At 38.0% G+C, this 17,021-nt stretch overlaps 1 protein-coding gene across 3 annotated transcripts in view; it reads left to right on the top strand.

Moving 5' to 3' along the window:
* Positions 1-17,021, top strand: part of CDH8 (cadherin 8) — a 335,942-nt gene that overhangs the window by 174,145 nt on the left and 144,776 nt on the right. For all 3 annotated transcript variants that reach the window (XM_070500608.1, XM_014834173.3, XM_070500607.1), the window contains 2 exons: positions 10,149-10,316; positions 13,967-14,154. In XM_070500608.1, the coding sequence (XP_070356709.1) occupies positions 10,149-10,316; positions 13,967-14,154 (356 nt within the window). The remainder of the gene's footprint in view (positions 1-10,148; positions 10,317-13,966; positions 14,155-17,021) is intronic.

Below are 17,021 nucleotides of genomic sequence, written 5' to 3'. Positions count from 1 at the left end.
CAGAAATAATTCCACTTGATTGAGGAGTCCCTGGAAGTGTTTTCATTTAGGGGAAAAGAAATTTCACCTTAATTCTGAATAGGAATAATTGCAAGTATTTCAGTGTAACTCAAAATTGGCAATTTGAGTAACATCAGTTGTTGGCTAGCCATGTGTTGATGCTATAAATGGTGGCCTGTGCAGAATTATTTAGTAGGGGAATCCAGGAGCTGAAGTGACAATCCATACAATAAAGTCACTATGCACATTGTAAAAATATAGAGATGGGTATCATTGTTAATTCACTTACGACTATTTCATATGTTATTCCATATGGATATGGATATAGACATGGCTATCATCCACACAGTGGGACAACTAAGAAATCATAGTTATTTAGTCAAAGAATATAGTGCATTATAAAGCAGGAAATTCACATGTAAGGAAGCAGTTTATACACATTGAGATCGTTGAATTATCCTCAATGGTCTGATTTAAAGCTTTCAAGCCTGCTGTTCTCTAGCAACATTTTCAAACCCAGAGGAGGAAAGTCAATATATAAAATCTATATGAAAGAAGTCATGTCTGTCAAACAGACTCAGGTTAAGATGCTGTGATAGCATAGGAGGAGATTGTTGGACGAATGTCTTCCTAACACTATGTAGAGATGTTCTGGCAAAAGGAGAGTATATTAGTTCATTAATATTTCATAACTGAGATTCTGGAGATGCAGGTTTTTGATCCTTGCTTGGCCACAGTCTGCATGACCTTGCCCAAGACCGTCGTTGGTGCTGGACCACATTCCAAATCCCTAATATTCACGCGATAATACATTTTCAACTCTGGAAAATGAGCTAAGCTTTCCTATGAATTATTATAGGAAAATTTGAATATCATTTATGTATTTTCAAAGAGAAATAAATAATAATGGAACTTCAAAAATAACAAGTAAGACTAGAGCATCATTGGTAAAGCATGTAGATCAAAGCCATTGTTTTTTTTATGAATTAATTCAATTTGTGAAATGCTACTAGGATACACAGCTCATTACCATCAGCCCTTTTTGAGTAATCCTGAGAATATCTGAATAATTAGAAAACTGCACCACAAATTTATACTGAGACATTTAATAAATAACTTAAATGTCAATTACAAAATGGGTAAAATATCCAGAGAAACAGTGAGAACACTTGGGTTCTATAATCTACAAAACACACTCACCTCACTGGCGTTTGTTGAAGTGTTATGCCCTTCCTCTGGCAAACTGGCATGACCTAAAGATGTGACTCTTGGAATGGTATGGAATAACTCTTGAACCTCCCTTGAGCCTTGAAGGCACCAAGACTTGGGTTCGAGTCTTGACACTCTCCTCTCTCACTTAGTAGTTCTGTGACCTTACAACCATATCTAAACATCTCTGATCCCTGGAGATATGACAGTTACCAGTATCTATCAAATGCTTGCATACTGCAGTACTGAGCCCCTAAAGCAGTTAGAAAAAACTCTAATCACTATTTTTCCTGTCTCTCTTTCTTCCTCTTCCTCACTCCCTCCTACCTTCTCTCTTCTTCTTTGTAATATTTGCTTCTCTTCTACATTTATTCATACGTATCATGTGCCAGAGATTGTGTTCAGTTCTAGACATACAAAGATGAATGAAACCTGATTCCTATCCATAATAATTTACTATCAGGACAGGTCAAAATCATAGGGGAAGTGGCAAAATGGAGAAAAAACCAAAAAGTAAATGCTGCAAGGAAGTTCCTAGCAAAAATGCATAAGCTCAAAAAGAGGAGAGTGATCAGTTCCACCTGGGAAGGCTTCTTGGTCTCTGAAACATCAGAGCTTGGCCTGAAAGGATGGAAGGAATTTTAAGGGGTCCAGTAAAGGGCAAGGATGGTCTGGGCTGCGTCATCCAGACAAAGTTGTGGAGGTGCCAAAGGATGTGGGAAGTCTGAAGAAAGCTAAGTATCTGAAGAATCAAAGACATATGCTGGATAGGATGCTGTAGTAAAGGATGAGTTTGAGTACAAATCATACAGAAATTTGGATGCAGACAAAACTTTTGTTTGTTACCTTGAAATCACTGTAGAGGCATTGCCATTTTTGTGAGGGGTGTTCATATCTTGTAGCATCATTGAATATAATCTTTGTTTCTAATTTTTAAAATAACGTTAGTTTATTTTAATTTTTATTACCACTGAATTACTAACTAAATTTTATTTGCATATACATGTATGAATAGGTATATATTTATAAAATGTAAATCCAAAATTATGTGTATATCTATATATATCTGTGAGTATATATGTATACATACAGATGTATCACATGTATGTATATATTTATAACATAAATACAAAAATATGTATATGTTTACATATATCCAGTATATGTATTTATATTTATGTATATATGAAGTGAAACATTTCGCTTTTTTGTCTCTCACGTAGTAATACCAGACTTAAACTCTTGTTTGACAATTAATAATATGTTACACATGAGATTGGTGCACCTCAGTGAGTCCCAATGACTTACCCAGGATCACACAGCTGGTAATACTCCTACCAAAATATGTCCTTGTTTATCCCAGCCCTGAGCTCATTTTCTGCCAGATGTAGCCCTCCGCTTCCCATTACAGAATGCTGGGAAATTTGGGGGTGAGGGGCAACCTCCTTCACAAAAACACATCAAGTTATCTTCACTTATATTCTTTGTCAAATTTTTATAGACACATTATAATATAGTATAATCATGGCATACATTAGTTTTAAAGTAAAATTTAAAAATTGTCACAATATAAGCAGTTTGTGTTGCTACAGAATTTTTGTAATTTTTAACATCTGCTTAATGGTGTATGCTTCTGATCCCTATAACATTAACTACTAATTTAATATTTCCCTACTGTTACATATTTAAATTGCTTGCCTTTTTAAAAATATCATCCAAAAAAGTGAACATCTTAATCTAAAAATTTGAGGCATCAGGAGAAAAAAAAAGTATAATTTCCTTGGAATAAGTTTTTAGTTTTAAAAATACCAGGTCAAAGTATATAAATAAGCTTTTGATTCTTGATACATTTAACCTATTAGCCCTCCAATTATGTTGTTGTATTTTATGAAAGCACCGGAAATATATGAGAAATTTAGTTTCTCCAAATACAGATGATTCTCTCTCTCTCTCTGTCTCTCTCTCTCTCTATCATGATCTATCTAATTCATAATTAATAGTCACAAAGAAAGGGGAATGCAGGTTTTCTTAAACCCTATAGAGACTGAACAGTTTTCTAATGTTTCACTTGCTCCTTTGTGATATATCTGTGCAAGTTTGGCATTATTGAAGTCATTATATTGAAGGTATTATTCAGTGATAAGGTGAGCATGCGTCGAAGCGTCTCTGCTTGTATATCCTATACCCCTCCAACTGTCAGCATGTACTACAAATTACATGGTTAGCACAAAGTATGGGTGCAGTATATGACCCCCAGAAAGAACTTACCCCTGATGAATTTGTGCCATTTAACCTCATAAGTGAAAGAGCCTTTTTCACGGATAGTAAGACGATAATTGTACATTGAATTGGCAAGAGTTTGGGGGAAGAACAAAGCTAGTGGTTTCATAACCAAGATAATGTGTTCGACAAGTCTTATTCAAAAGAGGAGTCTAACACAGCATTTTCTATCAACTGCAATCTTTGAACAGCACAATCTGGGAGACCCGCAAAGAGTGAATTACAGTAATCAGCTTCAAAATGACAAAGGAGTTAATCAGCATCTCCTTGCCTTTCTCATGAAGCCTCTCAATCTGGTGATATCACAGAAATTATAAAAAGAATTCTTCGTGATGGATACAAAATGCTTCTTAAATGATAACATCGAAGACAATGGGGAAAAAACTCACACACACACACGTTTTAAATTTTTGAGATGAGTGAGACTGGCTTCTAATCAGAAGTACTCCCTGGATGATGAGACATAAGGAACAGCTGTTTAGCACTTAGGACGAACTTAGGTCAGCCTAGGATTTAAATTTTTAAACTGTGGCACCAGGGAAATCTCCATTTGATTGGGTAAAATTAAGATAAACCAAGTCTTTTCAATACAGGAGAAGCAAGCCCATCAGCCTATTCACAGTAGGGTTATGAATGCCAATTTCAGAGCAAGATGATCCCCCCTCCCTTCTTAATCCTCCCACCAGAGTTCACCTCCAATCCCATACCTTCCCAGCCTGACTCCCCAGTGCCAGGTTCAAAATCTCCACTGAATTGAATTCATGGAGAATGGGTTGTTCTCATTAATTGAATTTTCTGATTAGATTACATTTTCAAAATGAAGTTGTGGGGAAACTCTTCTAAAATGTAATTGTTTACCTACTTTTTCCTGGATCTTCTCTGCAGTTAATGTTACTGAGAATCCAGCAGGACAGGTTCATCCTCCTTAACACCAATTGTGTTTTTTTCTTCTTAAAATGTCAGAGCCCCCTATTTTCATGGAAAAAAGTTTTTCCCAGCGATTTTCTGTGATTTATCCAAGAATGACTAGGTAAGGAGTCTAGGTCTGAGCCCTAGAACGATTACTGAGTTGGAAATTTACGAAAGTCAAAGACAAAAAGTATAATATTTTGAATTATATCAACTCCGCGTCGATCCTGAAATTACCATGCTTAATTAACTAAGTTGATTCTCTTTTTTGTTAGGCTGTTTATCAAATACCTACATCAAAGAATTTTACTCACTGCTCCAGAAGAAAGCTGTTTGTCATACTGCTTACCATAAAATTGAAAATTCTAGGGGCCCGTCTGGTGGAGTAGTAGCTAAGTTTACATGCTCAACTTTGGCAGCCCAGAGTTTGTGAGTTCGAATCCCGAGTGCGGACCTACACGAATGTGTAACTATAAGCATGTGGGGAGACATGAGCACTACTCTTTCTTTTTTTTTCTTTTTAGGAAGATTAGCCCTGAGCTGACATCCACTGCCAATCCTCCTCTTTTTTGCTGAGGAAGATTGACCCTGAGCTAACATCTGTGCCCATCTTCCTCTATTTTATATGGGGGATGCCTACCACAGCATGGCTTGATAAACGGTGTGTAGGTCCATATCTAGGATCTGAACTGGTGAACCCTGGGCCATTGAAGGGAAGTGTGCAAATGCAACCACTGTGCACCAGGCTGGCCCCCATGAACGCTACTTTTGCTGGCCCACTACTGTGAAAAAAGAGTGACACAATTCACATCTCGGGCAATAGGGAGTTATTTAAAATTAGCACCATCGAAAGGGTTTTACATTAGTTTATTTTGGCAAAAAAGTATCTCCTATCTGCCTTTTTAAAATCAAAGTTGAAAATGGATAAAAATGCCACTTACTTGAGGATATTAGTAACTTTTTAGTAGTCATAGGTCCAAATTTTTAACTTATCAAATCAGAGAGGGAAAAGAACTTAATTGCTATATTTTCTGCTCTGTGTTAGGTGGTATTTAATACCAAACAAAGATTTTTAAAATACGGAAGTTCAAAAGAAATAGCCTAAAGCTACTAATGCTCAGGAGAGTATGTGAGCCATAGCAAATAATTCAGGACAGAAGTAGAAGGAACTTTTAAGGTAGTTTTTAAGCTTCTATTTCAGCAGTTTATCAACATCTTGCAATATCCACGCAAGTGAGATGGTCAATTTTTTGAATAGGATTTAAAAAAGTTAAGTAACTTGTGTACATATGCCCCAACACAAGGAGAAAAATAAGAGGGTCAACGGCACTTGTGATTTTTCCTATCCTTCCTTTATGGCCACGAGATAGCTGGAAAAAATTCCAGAAATTCTATCTTGCATTTTCTAATGAGTTGCTGTTAGTTGTAAGGTCGAGACTAGAGGCAGTGGGCTCAGGAATAGCAATAGCTGTTCATTATACAGTTTGTAATGAAGCCAATCAGCAATACTGCATGCCCTAAAGAAACCTTGGAGAGATTCCCTGTTTGCCTTAAAAATCAGGACACCTGCTCCCAATGTCGAAACAGGAAAAAGGAAATGTGAGGACTCCTGGATGTGCAGCTTCTCAGCAGGGTCATCTTGAGCATCTCACTTGACTGAATAGATGTTATTCTCATTTTACAGATAAGGAAACAAATCCTTGCTCTGCCATATCAAGGAGTGGTCCTTTAAACAATAATATATTATTACATTGAAGTGCTTTTGAACTGTAGATGTCTACTTAAGAACGGCATGCTGGAAACACGTTTGACACTTGGATAAAGAACCAGTACCCTAACCATATCTTTTAGGATCCTGGCAGGAATGGGGTGATTGAGGATAGTTTAAAGAAAGAACTATTGACAGAAGCATGAGCAGGTTAAGGGAGACCATCAAGGGCTAGCAAAGCACCCCAAGGCTGGCGACAGCAGTGTCATCATTACTCCTAGGCCTGAAGGAGCAAAGGACTGGGGCAGCTATTGGATCCTAGAGTTTTGCTGTGGTATTATCTGAAGATAAAATCAGAGAGTGGCCAAATGTGTGATTGAAGCATTTGGGGAGTCTGGAACCTCACCTGCTCCATTCTCACAATCACCTAGGGTAATATATGTTGATTGAGTCTAACGCAAAGCCAGAAAATAGGGGACTTCGTTGAGACAATCCATAAAGCTCACTCTGCCGTGCCAAGAGTAAGTGGAGGATGCTGGAAAGTGGATCTGGAGGAGCAATTGGAGAATGTTCAGCACTCTAACCACCATCCAGATAGGCATTAAATAAATTCTGATTGGGAAGGAAAAATGGGTAAGTAAATAGCAGATTTGAGTAACTACTGAGTACCAAGAACTTTGCATGAATTATCTCACATAACCTAAGAATACCCCAATGAGAGGCTGGCTATTATCTCCAGTTGACAGGGTAGAGTATTAAGTCCTGATGGGTTTAACAATTTGGTCATGGTCACAAAGCTAGTAAGTGTGAGAATAACATGAGAAACCAAATTTGCTTGACTTCAAAATGAGGGGGCATTTATAAGGGGACTCAAACTAGTCGATAGATACGCATCTTAGGTAGTATGAAGCCATATGCCTTGATGGTGGAGGGCATAAACATTTCTGTAACAGATGGAGACCCACAGAGCTCTTCTTGTCTCATTTAAGCAAGTCCCTCAATCATGATGCTTCATTCATATTCTAATACAACTCACAGACAGCAACCCAGGTATGCTATTTTCAACTGAGCCTCAAAAATTATTCCAAGTGTCTGAGAGACATCAATTTTTTTTTTAATTTACATTCAACAATATACTTTTTAAAATGATGAGAACAATACAAACCAATCTTCTCTGACTCTGAGGAAATTGTAAAAGTTCTTTCATTAGGGGCCGGCCAGTGGCACGGTGGTTGAGTTTGCACACTCCGCTTCGGTGGCCTAGGGTTCACCGGTTCAGATGCTGGGCACTTACCTACGCATCACTTATCAAGCCATGCTGTGGCAGGCATCCCACGTATAAGATAGAGGAAGATGGGCCTGAATGTTAGTTTAGGGCCAATCTTCCTCAGCAAAAAAGGAGGATTGGTGGCAGATGTTAGCTCAGGGCTAATCTTCCTCAAAAAAAAAAAAAAATCTCCCATCGAAGTAACCTGAGAGGATGCGTATGTAGACCTCAATCCATCAAATTCTTTGATAAAAGCTGCTGCCTTCCTTCAGAATTATATCAATTCCCTCTGATTATTAGAAGCTGCATGTCAAATTTCAAAGTCCAGTGGCTGGCTTTAATTCATCATGACCTCAGAATGTGGTGATACCTAAGCTTTACAAACACTCATGTAAATATCACAGCAGTGAAACAATTTTCTGATCCTTCTTACCCATAATGAAGATACTCTGAGCCATGAAAATATATATCCATAGCAGAGTAGCCATATTGGCATCTCATCCTAATAATGAAGAGGTTTTGTTATTGTTACTGTTGCTGTTTTCTGCTCTTTTATTTTCTGCTCACGGTGATCCAAGTCTGAGTGATTGCTATATTTCTATTTTTCTCTTCTTTCTGTTTTTGTTTATAACCCTGTGAGCGTGATCTATTGAGTTATGCTACAATATGATCAAATCTTGTAACAAACCATTGTTTTGAAAGATATTATTATGTTTCTATCAATGTTTCCAAACAAGCAGGGCGGTCTGATTGGGTGCTGCCTGAATGGGAAGCTGTGATGTAAAAGTGGTATCAAGGTCTTATAAAGTATGTAAGAACTCACAGCTACTCCCGGAGTATGCACACTTCCTTGGTAGGTTAGATTTCCCTGGGCACTCTTGTGCCTCGCCTGCTACTTGAAGGATTCAAGGACTTGAACTCCTCACAAACTTTTTACAGACAAATGATTTAATTAGAGCATATGAGTCCGAAAAACCAGGATTACAACTTTAGAAGTGGCCAAGAGAGTAGCTCACCCTCCATTGAAATTGAATGTTTATGATGTCCCTGGGGTTAGAAGTGAGCGGGATTATCTTTAATTCAGACAGGTTTCTTACATTTGGGCCAGAGATGTAATACACATCCATTCAATAGGAATACTCTGGGCTGGTCATAATAGATTTTATTAGGTGCTTTTAGCAGCATTGGAGGGACATCTTATGACATAGAGTTAAGTAAAAATACAGGACACAGAAAAATATGGTTTCATCATTATAAGGCATCTGATCTTTGAAATGGGAAAAAAGTTTGAAATAATCTCAATATCCATTACTATGGGAATGCCTAAGTTATTCAAAGTACATTCACAAAAGAACAATTATGCAGCTCTAAAAAGTAATGAGTTGGACATCTATGTGCTAAGAAGAAACGATCTCAAAGATATCCATTGTGTAAAAAAAAGTCACAAAACAATACCTATATCATGATGATATTTGTGGTTAAATATACATATGCATATATACACACTTGTACGCATATACATAGAACGACCTTGGAGTTATACACATCAAAATATTAGCAATATATATCTATGAAAAGAGGTATGAGTGTAGGGAGAGGGCTAAGTAAAGATTTTCAGGAACAGCCATGCATCACTTCATAAAAGCATGTCTAGAAAACTCCAGGTTCCCATCTTCAATACCTCTCTAATGGGGAGTGTTAAAAGCATGACCATTAGAAGCAGATCCCCCTGTAAGATGACAGAAAGAGTCAGATACAGTCATGTGCCGCTTAACGACAGGGACACGTCGTGAGAATGCGTCAGGTGATTTCGTCATTGTGTGAACATCATAGAGTGAACTTACACTAACCTAGATGGTATAGCCTACTGCACACCTAGGCTATATGGTACTAATCTTATGGGACCACTGGTGTGTATGTGGTCCATCATTGACCAAAACGTCATTATGTGGCGCATGATTGTAACTTCAGAAGTATCTATGCAAATTTTAACTCTTTAACAAAAATATTAAATTATCAGTGAAAAGACACAAATAGTTAGCTAAAACCCTGAAAATATAGCAGAAGAAAAACACTAACATTTTAGCACTGATGATATTATGTTATTTTGTATAATTTTATGTTTTACTGCCTTTTCTCTTTTCTATATCTTCCTATTTTTCTAACATATTTATCACTTTCACAATTAAAATATAAATGTAGTTGAACAGTACCTTAGGACTTTGACACCTGCCTATATTAATTCTGATTGGTGTTTTATTCATTTAAGCTGATTCTAGTAATGCATTTGTTTCTTTCATCTCTCTAATGTATTTGTGAGCTTCAGAATAATTTATCTTTGACCTCAGAGCCTTCAAGCTATTTGTGTATTTACTCTTCTTGGAGGGGAATTGGAGTCTGTGATAAATTGTAGGATTCTTGCACTTCTGGGGCTTTTCCTGGATAGATGAGGCTGTTATGATTTATACTTTAATTTGGTAGGCAAGAGTCTGTCATTCAGTTTACTTTCTAATGTATATTTTTGCAAGTTCTTTTTTTATACATTATAAAATGTATTTTTGCAAGTTATCTAATGTCTATGACTACAGTTTTCTCAGTGTTGGCATTACAGTTGCATGCCAGTTAAATGTCAAAAGAAAACAGAAAATTACCTCAGTGGAAGCTTGATGTATGCACCATGTGTGTGTTTTTGTATATGTGTGTGTGTGTGATTCACACATTCATTTTTGAATGAGCTGTCTGCCTGAAAATCATTCTGCCATTTTTCCCCCTCAGCAATTATAAAAACTGCCCTTCCCAACATGGACAGAGAAGCCAAGGAGGAGTACCTGGTCGTTATCCAAGCCAAAGATATGGGTGGACACTCCGGAGGCCTGTCTGGGACCACGACACTTACAGTGACCCTTACCGATGTTAATGACAATCCTCCCAAATTTGCCCAGAGTAAGTGAATTTCCTGTACTGGATGAGAATCTCAGCATAATGCTTTCATTTGAATTTATATTCTCACTTTCAATGACATCCAAAAACCCAGTAGCAGTCATTGAGTCCTTATTATATGGAAGGTATGGCAATACTCTCCTGTCATTTGGGTTCTAAATCTATCCCCACTTCACAAATTTCAAACAAGTTGAGAAAATTTCCAAATACCAAGCATATAATAGGTAGTGGAGCTGAGAATTAGAACCAGTGTGTCTGACTGCAAGATGTGTGCTTATTTCTCTATTACATGGTAGCTCCCATTAATAAAATTTGAGAGAATGATTAAAATGAACCTCAGGGGTCTGGCCCATGGTGTAGTGGTTAAGGTAAGCACACTCCACTTCAGTGGCCCAGGTTCATGAGTTCGGATCCCAGGTGTAGACCTACACCACTTGTCAGCCATGCTGAGGCAGCAACCCACATATAAAGTGGAGGAAGATAGGCATAGATGTTAGCTCAGGGCTAATCTTCCCCAGTAAAAAAAATAGCATAACATAAATGCACCTCAGATATGGCTCTATCATTAGTCCCACTTGTTGTATAAAAGAAACTAAATCTCTAGGGCTTGAGAGAGGGAAGCAGATAGGCTGTACACTTGCTGCAAAATATGCTCTCCTCCTTCCTGCGGCTGGGGATGATCAATGATGGCTGACTCTACTCGTCCCTGCTAAGGCTGTGCTCTGCCTCAGAAACCTCTCAACAGCATTCTAGGCAGTATCATCAAAGAATTAGACCATCATTATTTGCCAACTTTCTTGAACTCTCATAGAAGCCCTTTCTTCTGAACATTTATCCAAGTAATCTGACATAGAGAAACAATTTTGGAAGGTGTTGATGACATGGAAACTCTTGAGTTGAGATATGAATGATGAATAGGGATTAGCTGGAACAAGGTGAAACCAGAGGAGGGGAGGATAGACATTGCAACTGGAGGAAAAGGATGTCCAAAAGCCCTGTGGAAGGAGAGTATATGACCCTGGATGAGAGTTAAAAGAATTTTACTACAGCTAGAGAACAAAGGCTGGAGAGTTAGGTTAGTCAGGAGGTAACCATACTTGGATTTATAGGCTATTTAAGTACTGTGATCTTTGTCCCACGATCACTAGGAAGCCGTTAAAAGATTTTAAGGCGTAGGTTGAGTAATAGGATTTGATTCCAGGGAAATCAAAGAAAATGAAATCTGGCCTGCTTCCAATGTCTTCTCCACGTTATAGCCGGTTAAGGGTGTTTGTAATCATTCCCATAAAAGGTGATGGTAGCCCTAGCAAGCAAGGGTGGTGGCAGTGGAAGTGGAGAAATGTGTCTAGGTGTGATAGATATTTAAGAGTTAATGATAACAAAAACCTAAGGATGGATTGAATTTTTGGTTGAGGAGGTGACATCATATTTCTGACATTAGAGATTAGATGTGAGCTGGTGCTATTTGCTGGGAAAGGAAATACCATGGAGAACCAGTTTTCGAAGACAGAGAGAAGAGAGGAGAGAGAGAAGGACAGTGAGAGAGGGAGAGAGAGACAGAAACAGGGCTTGAAAAATGACACATTTGAGGTACCAATGAGAATTTATCTGCAGAAATTCCAAGGTAGAATGAACAGAAAAGATACATTTTCATTAGGAACATTAGAATTTTCACATCTGGCCATTTATAAATCAAACAACAATGCAACCCTTTTAACACAATTATTGAAATGGAGAATACCATTTCTCCTATCCTTCCCTCTACTTTTCTTTTTCAGTTGCTATTATAGTTAATGCTCTCATATGCAACTCTGCTTTATCAGAAAATGATTATTTCAATTCAGCAGTGGCAGGTGAGTTTCAAAAGCTTTCCCTTTCTTAGAGGTAATAACTATTAACTATGATCACACTGATAGAGATGAAGAGAATAAGCAAATAGGAGTGGAGAAAGAACCATTCCATTGGCTTTTTTGCCAAGGCTCTTTGATGCCTGTCTGCCAGCAAGGTGAGTCCCCTTGCTGGCTTATTGACTGAATAAGCATACCTAAAGGGATCATCTCAAACCTTATCTGGAATACAAAGTTTGAAGGAAATGGAATCATTACACCAATTACTAGAGAATTGGAAGACTTGTGCTTGACATGATGATTTTCAGTGCCTACCTTATGGCAAAATTATTTGGAAAACATTCTTGTTCCCCAGTCCCATAATTTCATGATTCTGAAAGACATATTTATTTCATCATTAAATAAAAGAGTGTTAGTGCTAGGAGAAAACCTTACCCATCATCTTAACTAATCTTGTTCTATTGTGTAAAATGTGCCCTAGTTTATCCAAGGGATTCGGTGATTGAGTTCAAACTACAATTAGGTAATGTTCTCCAGAATTAATTTCTCCTTTTGGGTTTTTAGTTCATTGAATGTTTATTTTTCCCTTGTTTATGTTGCAATGGGACTAAAACTTCTTGGTTGTTGAGTTTGGGTTCCCAGAAACAGGCACTGAGATGAGAATTTGATTATAAGTAGTTTATCTTGGAGATGATCCCAAGAAATGACAGCAGGGAAGTGAGGATGTGAGAGAAAGAAAGATAGGGAGCCGATAATGTACATTATCAAGCCAACTGCTACTGTGGGTGACTGGAGCTTTATCCCATTGGGGAAACTCGGGAACACTGTAAATAAACAAAGGAAAAGAAATAGCTCAATGTTATATTACCAGAGAGGGGAGGAGCCTGGGATTTCATATACTCATTTGGGTGAGTCTTTAAGGCCTGCTTCTGTGGGGGCATTAATTTTCTGGTAGCTCTGGCCTGACAGGCAGTGGACAAAATGGGTTCCGAAAGTCAGAGAAAAGCCTCAGGCAAAAAAATGCAGGAGATGGAAGTTCCATGTGGGGGGGGTGTGGCTAGGGTACCAACAGCTTCCTGTACACCAAAGAAAGTGAGTGATACCAATACAGCAAGTAAAGTGATTTGAATAAAAATGAGATGAATACCACTAATTAGACATGTTTTCTTGCCCCCATAGGAGAATGAACATACACTAGAATTGTATTTTGCCTAGAGAGTTTTGAAGGTAGGATTTCTGGTCTTCAGAGCAATGAGGACTTTAGTAATAAGAGAAGTGTTTCATGTGTCTGAACAGCTTGCTGCAGGGCACAGCAGAAGTTTAGTAATTGGATTTTATCAGAAATGGTCTACAAGCCTGTAAATATAAAGGTAACTTCAAAAGTGACTTTCAGTGTGTTACACATTGCATCTTTCTGTGCTGAAATTAGCTTAATATTTTATGTTGGGCAACAATGAAGATCCCCACGGGCAGCCAATGTGATTATACAGCAAATTGGAAAGGACATTCACATCGAGTCACTGATATCCTGACATAACTGCTCCAAATATATACTTGGTAAACATATGCTTGAATAAGTTCCGTATCTCAGGAGAGTCTCAAAGAGAGATCACTACTTCTTCTGGGACTCATTTTAAGGTTGTATATTCCACAGCAAAAAGGATATTTTTATCTTTTCCATCACTGTATTGGTAGCATCGACACAGGAGTACCCAGAACAAAGGAGGTGCCCAAAAAATATTTGCTAAATGGATTAGTGAATGAATGGAATTTGTGTAATGCTCAACATTTCTCCACTTTTCTAAGGTCTGTATCACTTCTCAGTACCAGAAGATGTGGTTCTTGGCACTGCCATAGGAAGAGTGAAAGCCAATGATCAGGATATTGGTGAAAATGCACAGTCATCATATGATATCATTGATGGCGATGGAACAGCACTCTTTGAAATCACTTCTGATGCCCAGGCCCAGGATGGCATTATAAGACTAAGAAAGGTAAGCTAAGGAAGATTTTGCTTATCTTCAAAATACCTCTTTGAAACTTGAGTTTTGAAGTTTGGGTGGGCTTCCTGACATGTTCTTAGAGCTAATAAAGATTTAGCTTCTTTAGTTGTGAAAAAGTAGAGTCCTTTTTGCACCTCGTGTGCCTCGGCCCTACTTTACATTTCAGCTAAAGCTCTGGTAAACAGTTACCATGGGTGGTGCTAGCCTCCCATCTCACCCATTGTTTGTCTCCTCTCTATGCCTCAGTGTTTTTCCGTAAGGTTCAGGAATTTTCTCAGTTCTTGTACAGAGCATTCCAACTATGTAGAGAGGTCAACACTCTGAAGGCAACCCTCAAGCAATGAGGGACAAAGATTGGTGGACAGTTCTTAGTCTTTGAAGACATTATTCTGAGGCATATTATCTATGGTTTCTAAGAGGATTCTCAATGGGAAGAAGCTTCATTTGTTCACAGAGGCAGCAAGTTCAATGGCTTTTAATCCTTCTGTATGTAACCCTCCCCATTTCTGCACTCCTGCTTCTTGGAACATTGCTGCAAAATGCTCTGGAAGTTCCTAAGTCTTTATTGCAGGCTCTGCTTTCAGGGAAACTCACAGACAGACAAGGCAGTCAGCTTCAGTTCTTTTGGCTAGCTCTGGCACTCGTAGGGCAGGGCCAGCCCTGCTACCATTGGATATTCCAAACCATACATCATAAGTCCAAGCATTGTGGTACAGGAAGCTCATCTTTGCCTTGCTCCTCCTGGGTATGGGGCTACCATTGGAGAAAGAAATCTCCATGCACAACACAAATAATATAAGACCATTTGCCACTGCTTTTGCCAGCAACCAATTTTTTTGATGGTAGATGTGAAAAATTCTATACAACATTTTCCATATATATTTTTTACTGTGGCATCTACATTATGTGTAGAATGCAGTTCCATATCTTAGGGACACAGACATTTGCAAGGAAAAATATCCTCTTATCCTCATCATGAGTATTTTGTTAACTGCTCTTCATACTTTGTCGTGATGTAGCACACGTTTTAATTTTTAAATTGCTTGTTCGTGCATAAGAAGATAGATGGTGGGCCACGCTATTGGGAGCCAATAATTTTCCCCTCTGTCTTGAACAGCGTTACATTGACATGACTCCAAGCTTACTACAATCATACGCCATATAATGATGTTTTGGTCAAGACTGCATATACGATTGTGGTCCCACAAGATTAGTACCATGTGGCCTAGGTGTGTAGTGGGCTATGCCATCTAGGTTTGTGTAAGTACACTCTGTGATGTTTGCACAACGACGAAATCATCTAATGACACATTTCTCAGAATGTATCCCTGTTGGTAAGTGATGCATAACTGTACCTGATTCTCTCTGCCATGTTGCACAGGAATCTGATTCTAGCCATCGTGCTCTTAAAAATCTCCCATTGGAGAGCTACTGACAATGGGAACTTGGGGTTTTCTGGATATACTTTTGTGGTTAAAATAAATTTAAAAGATCAATTTTGAAGAAAAATCTCTGCCTTTCTTTTAACTTTCTGTTGAGCATCACTACCTTTATATCTGGCTTGAGTTTAGGATTAAGAGCTGCAAAGTATTTAAAAACTCATGTTTGAAATAGAGTACAGTATAATTATAGTTGAGTCAATTACTGCATAACCCAGAGCCACATTTTCCTTGGCTAATGATTCCTAATGTCATTTTTATTGTTATTATTAACTGCTATCCTTTGTTACCGTAAGGTACTTTTATAAACTGAAGCAATTATCTGTTTGCTGTATTTTTATTCACTGTTATTCATAAATTGGAAGCATATACTGCACATCTTGACACCAGGAAACACATATATTTTGCTCTAGAGAAAAATGTATAGGGAGCCATAGTTCCACGATTCATGAGTCCTCTTTTTTGTCTGATAAAATTCTAAGGACACCAGCATGTGTTTGGGTACATTGTCGTTATGTGGAGCCAAGTATTAAGCAGAATGTAATCTGTTGTCCTTACCAGGGTTTATGAAGAATTTCAAATTGCAAAATTGTTATAGTGAAAATGCTGATGTTCAATCATCTATTCACGGGTATATGTACCTAGGAAGTTCAGAATAGACAAAGAAGTGACTATCTGTCTTATTTACTAGAAAACATTACAAAAAAAGCCAATTCTCATTAAAACTGAATTTAAATATAAAAGTCCACAGCTGTTTTTTCTTTTTCATGAGGAAGATTGTCCCTAAGCTAACATACGTGCCAATCTTCCCCTATTTTGTATGTGGGACGCCACCACAGCATGGCTTGATGAGCAGTGTATAGGTCCGTGCTCAGGATCTGCACCTGCAAACCCCAGTCCACCAAAGCAGAGTATGCAAACTTAACCACTGTGCCACCAGGCCAGCCCTCACAAAATTTTTAAATAAGAATATATACTTAAGCTTGTACAGGAGTTTGGAAAGAGTTCACTAATGCCAGCTTGTGTTCCAGTTTCCTATTTTTTTAAATCTACATTGCAGATTTAAATTTCTGTTTCTTATAAAAAATTGCAATGCAAACCTAAGTTGTCTCTTTGAACCTTGACAGACATACATCCTCAAAATCTGAGGTATGATGCATTGCTGAGAATTGAACTGTAAGAGTTCTGATGCAGACGGGCTTCTGGTTTTTTAAGGGGACTTGTTCTTTTACCTATCTCTATTTACCAAGGTCATTAACTAAAGTCTCTGGGGCTTTTAAGGAATGAGGTATTAATATGTCAGAAATATTGTCAGTAATGGAGCAATGAGGTAATTTCAAATTGCTTTTAAGTGGTTGATGGAGTCTCAGCCAGACCTAGTTATCTATATATACTGCTCTCACTCTTCCTTCTTCTAAA

The sequence above is a fragment of the Equus asinus genome, chromosome 28 (genome assembly GCF_041296235.1).
Source record: "Equus asinus isolate D_3611 breed Donkey chromosome 28, EquAss-T2T_v2, whole genome shotgun sequence".
NCBI lineage: Eukaryota > Metazoa > Chordata > Mammalia > Perissodactyla > Equidae > Equus > Equus asinus.
Note: the sequence above shows the minus strand (reverse complement) of the source record. Positions and strands in the feature narration are given on the sequence as shown.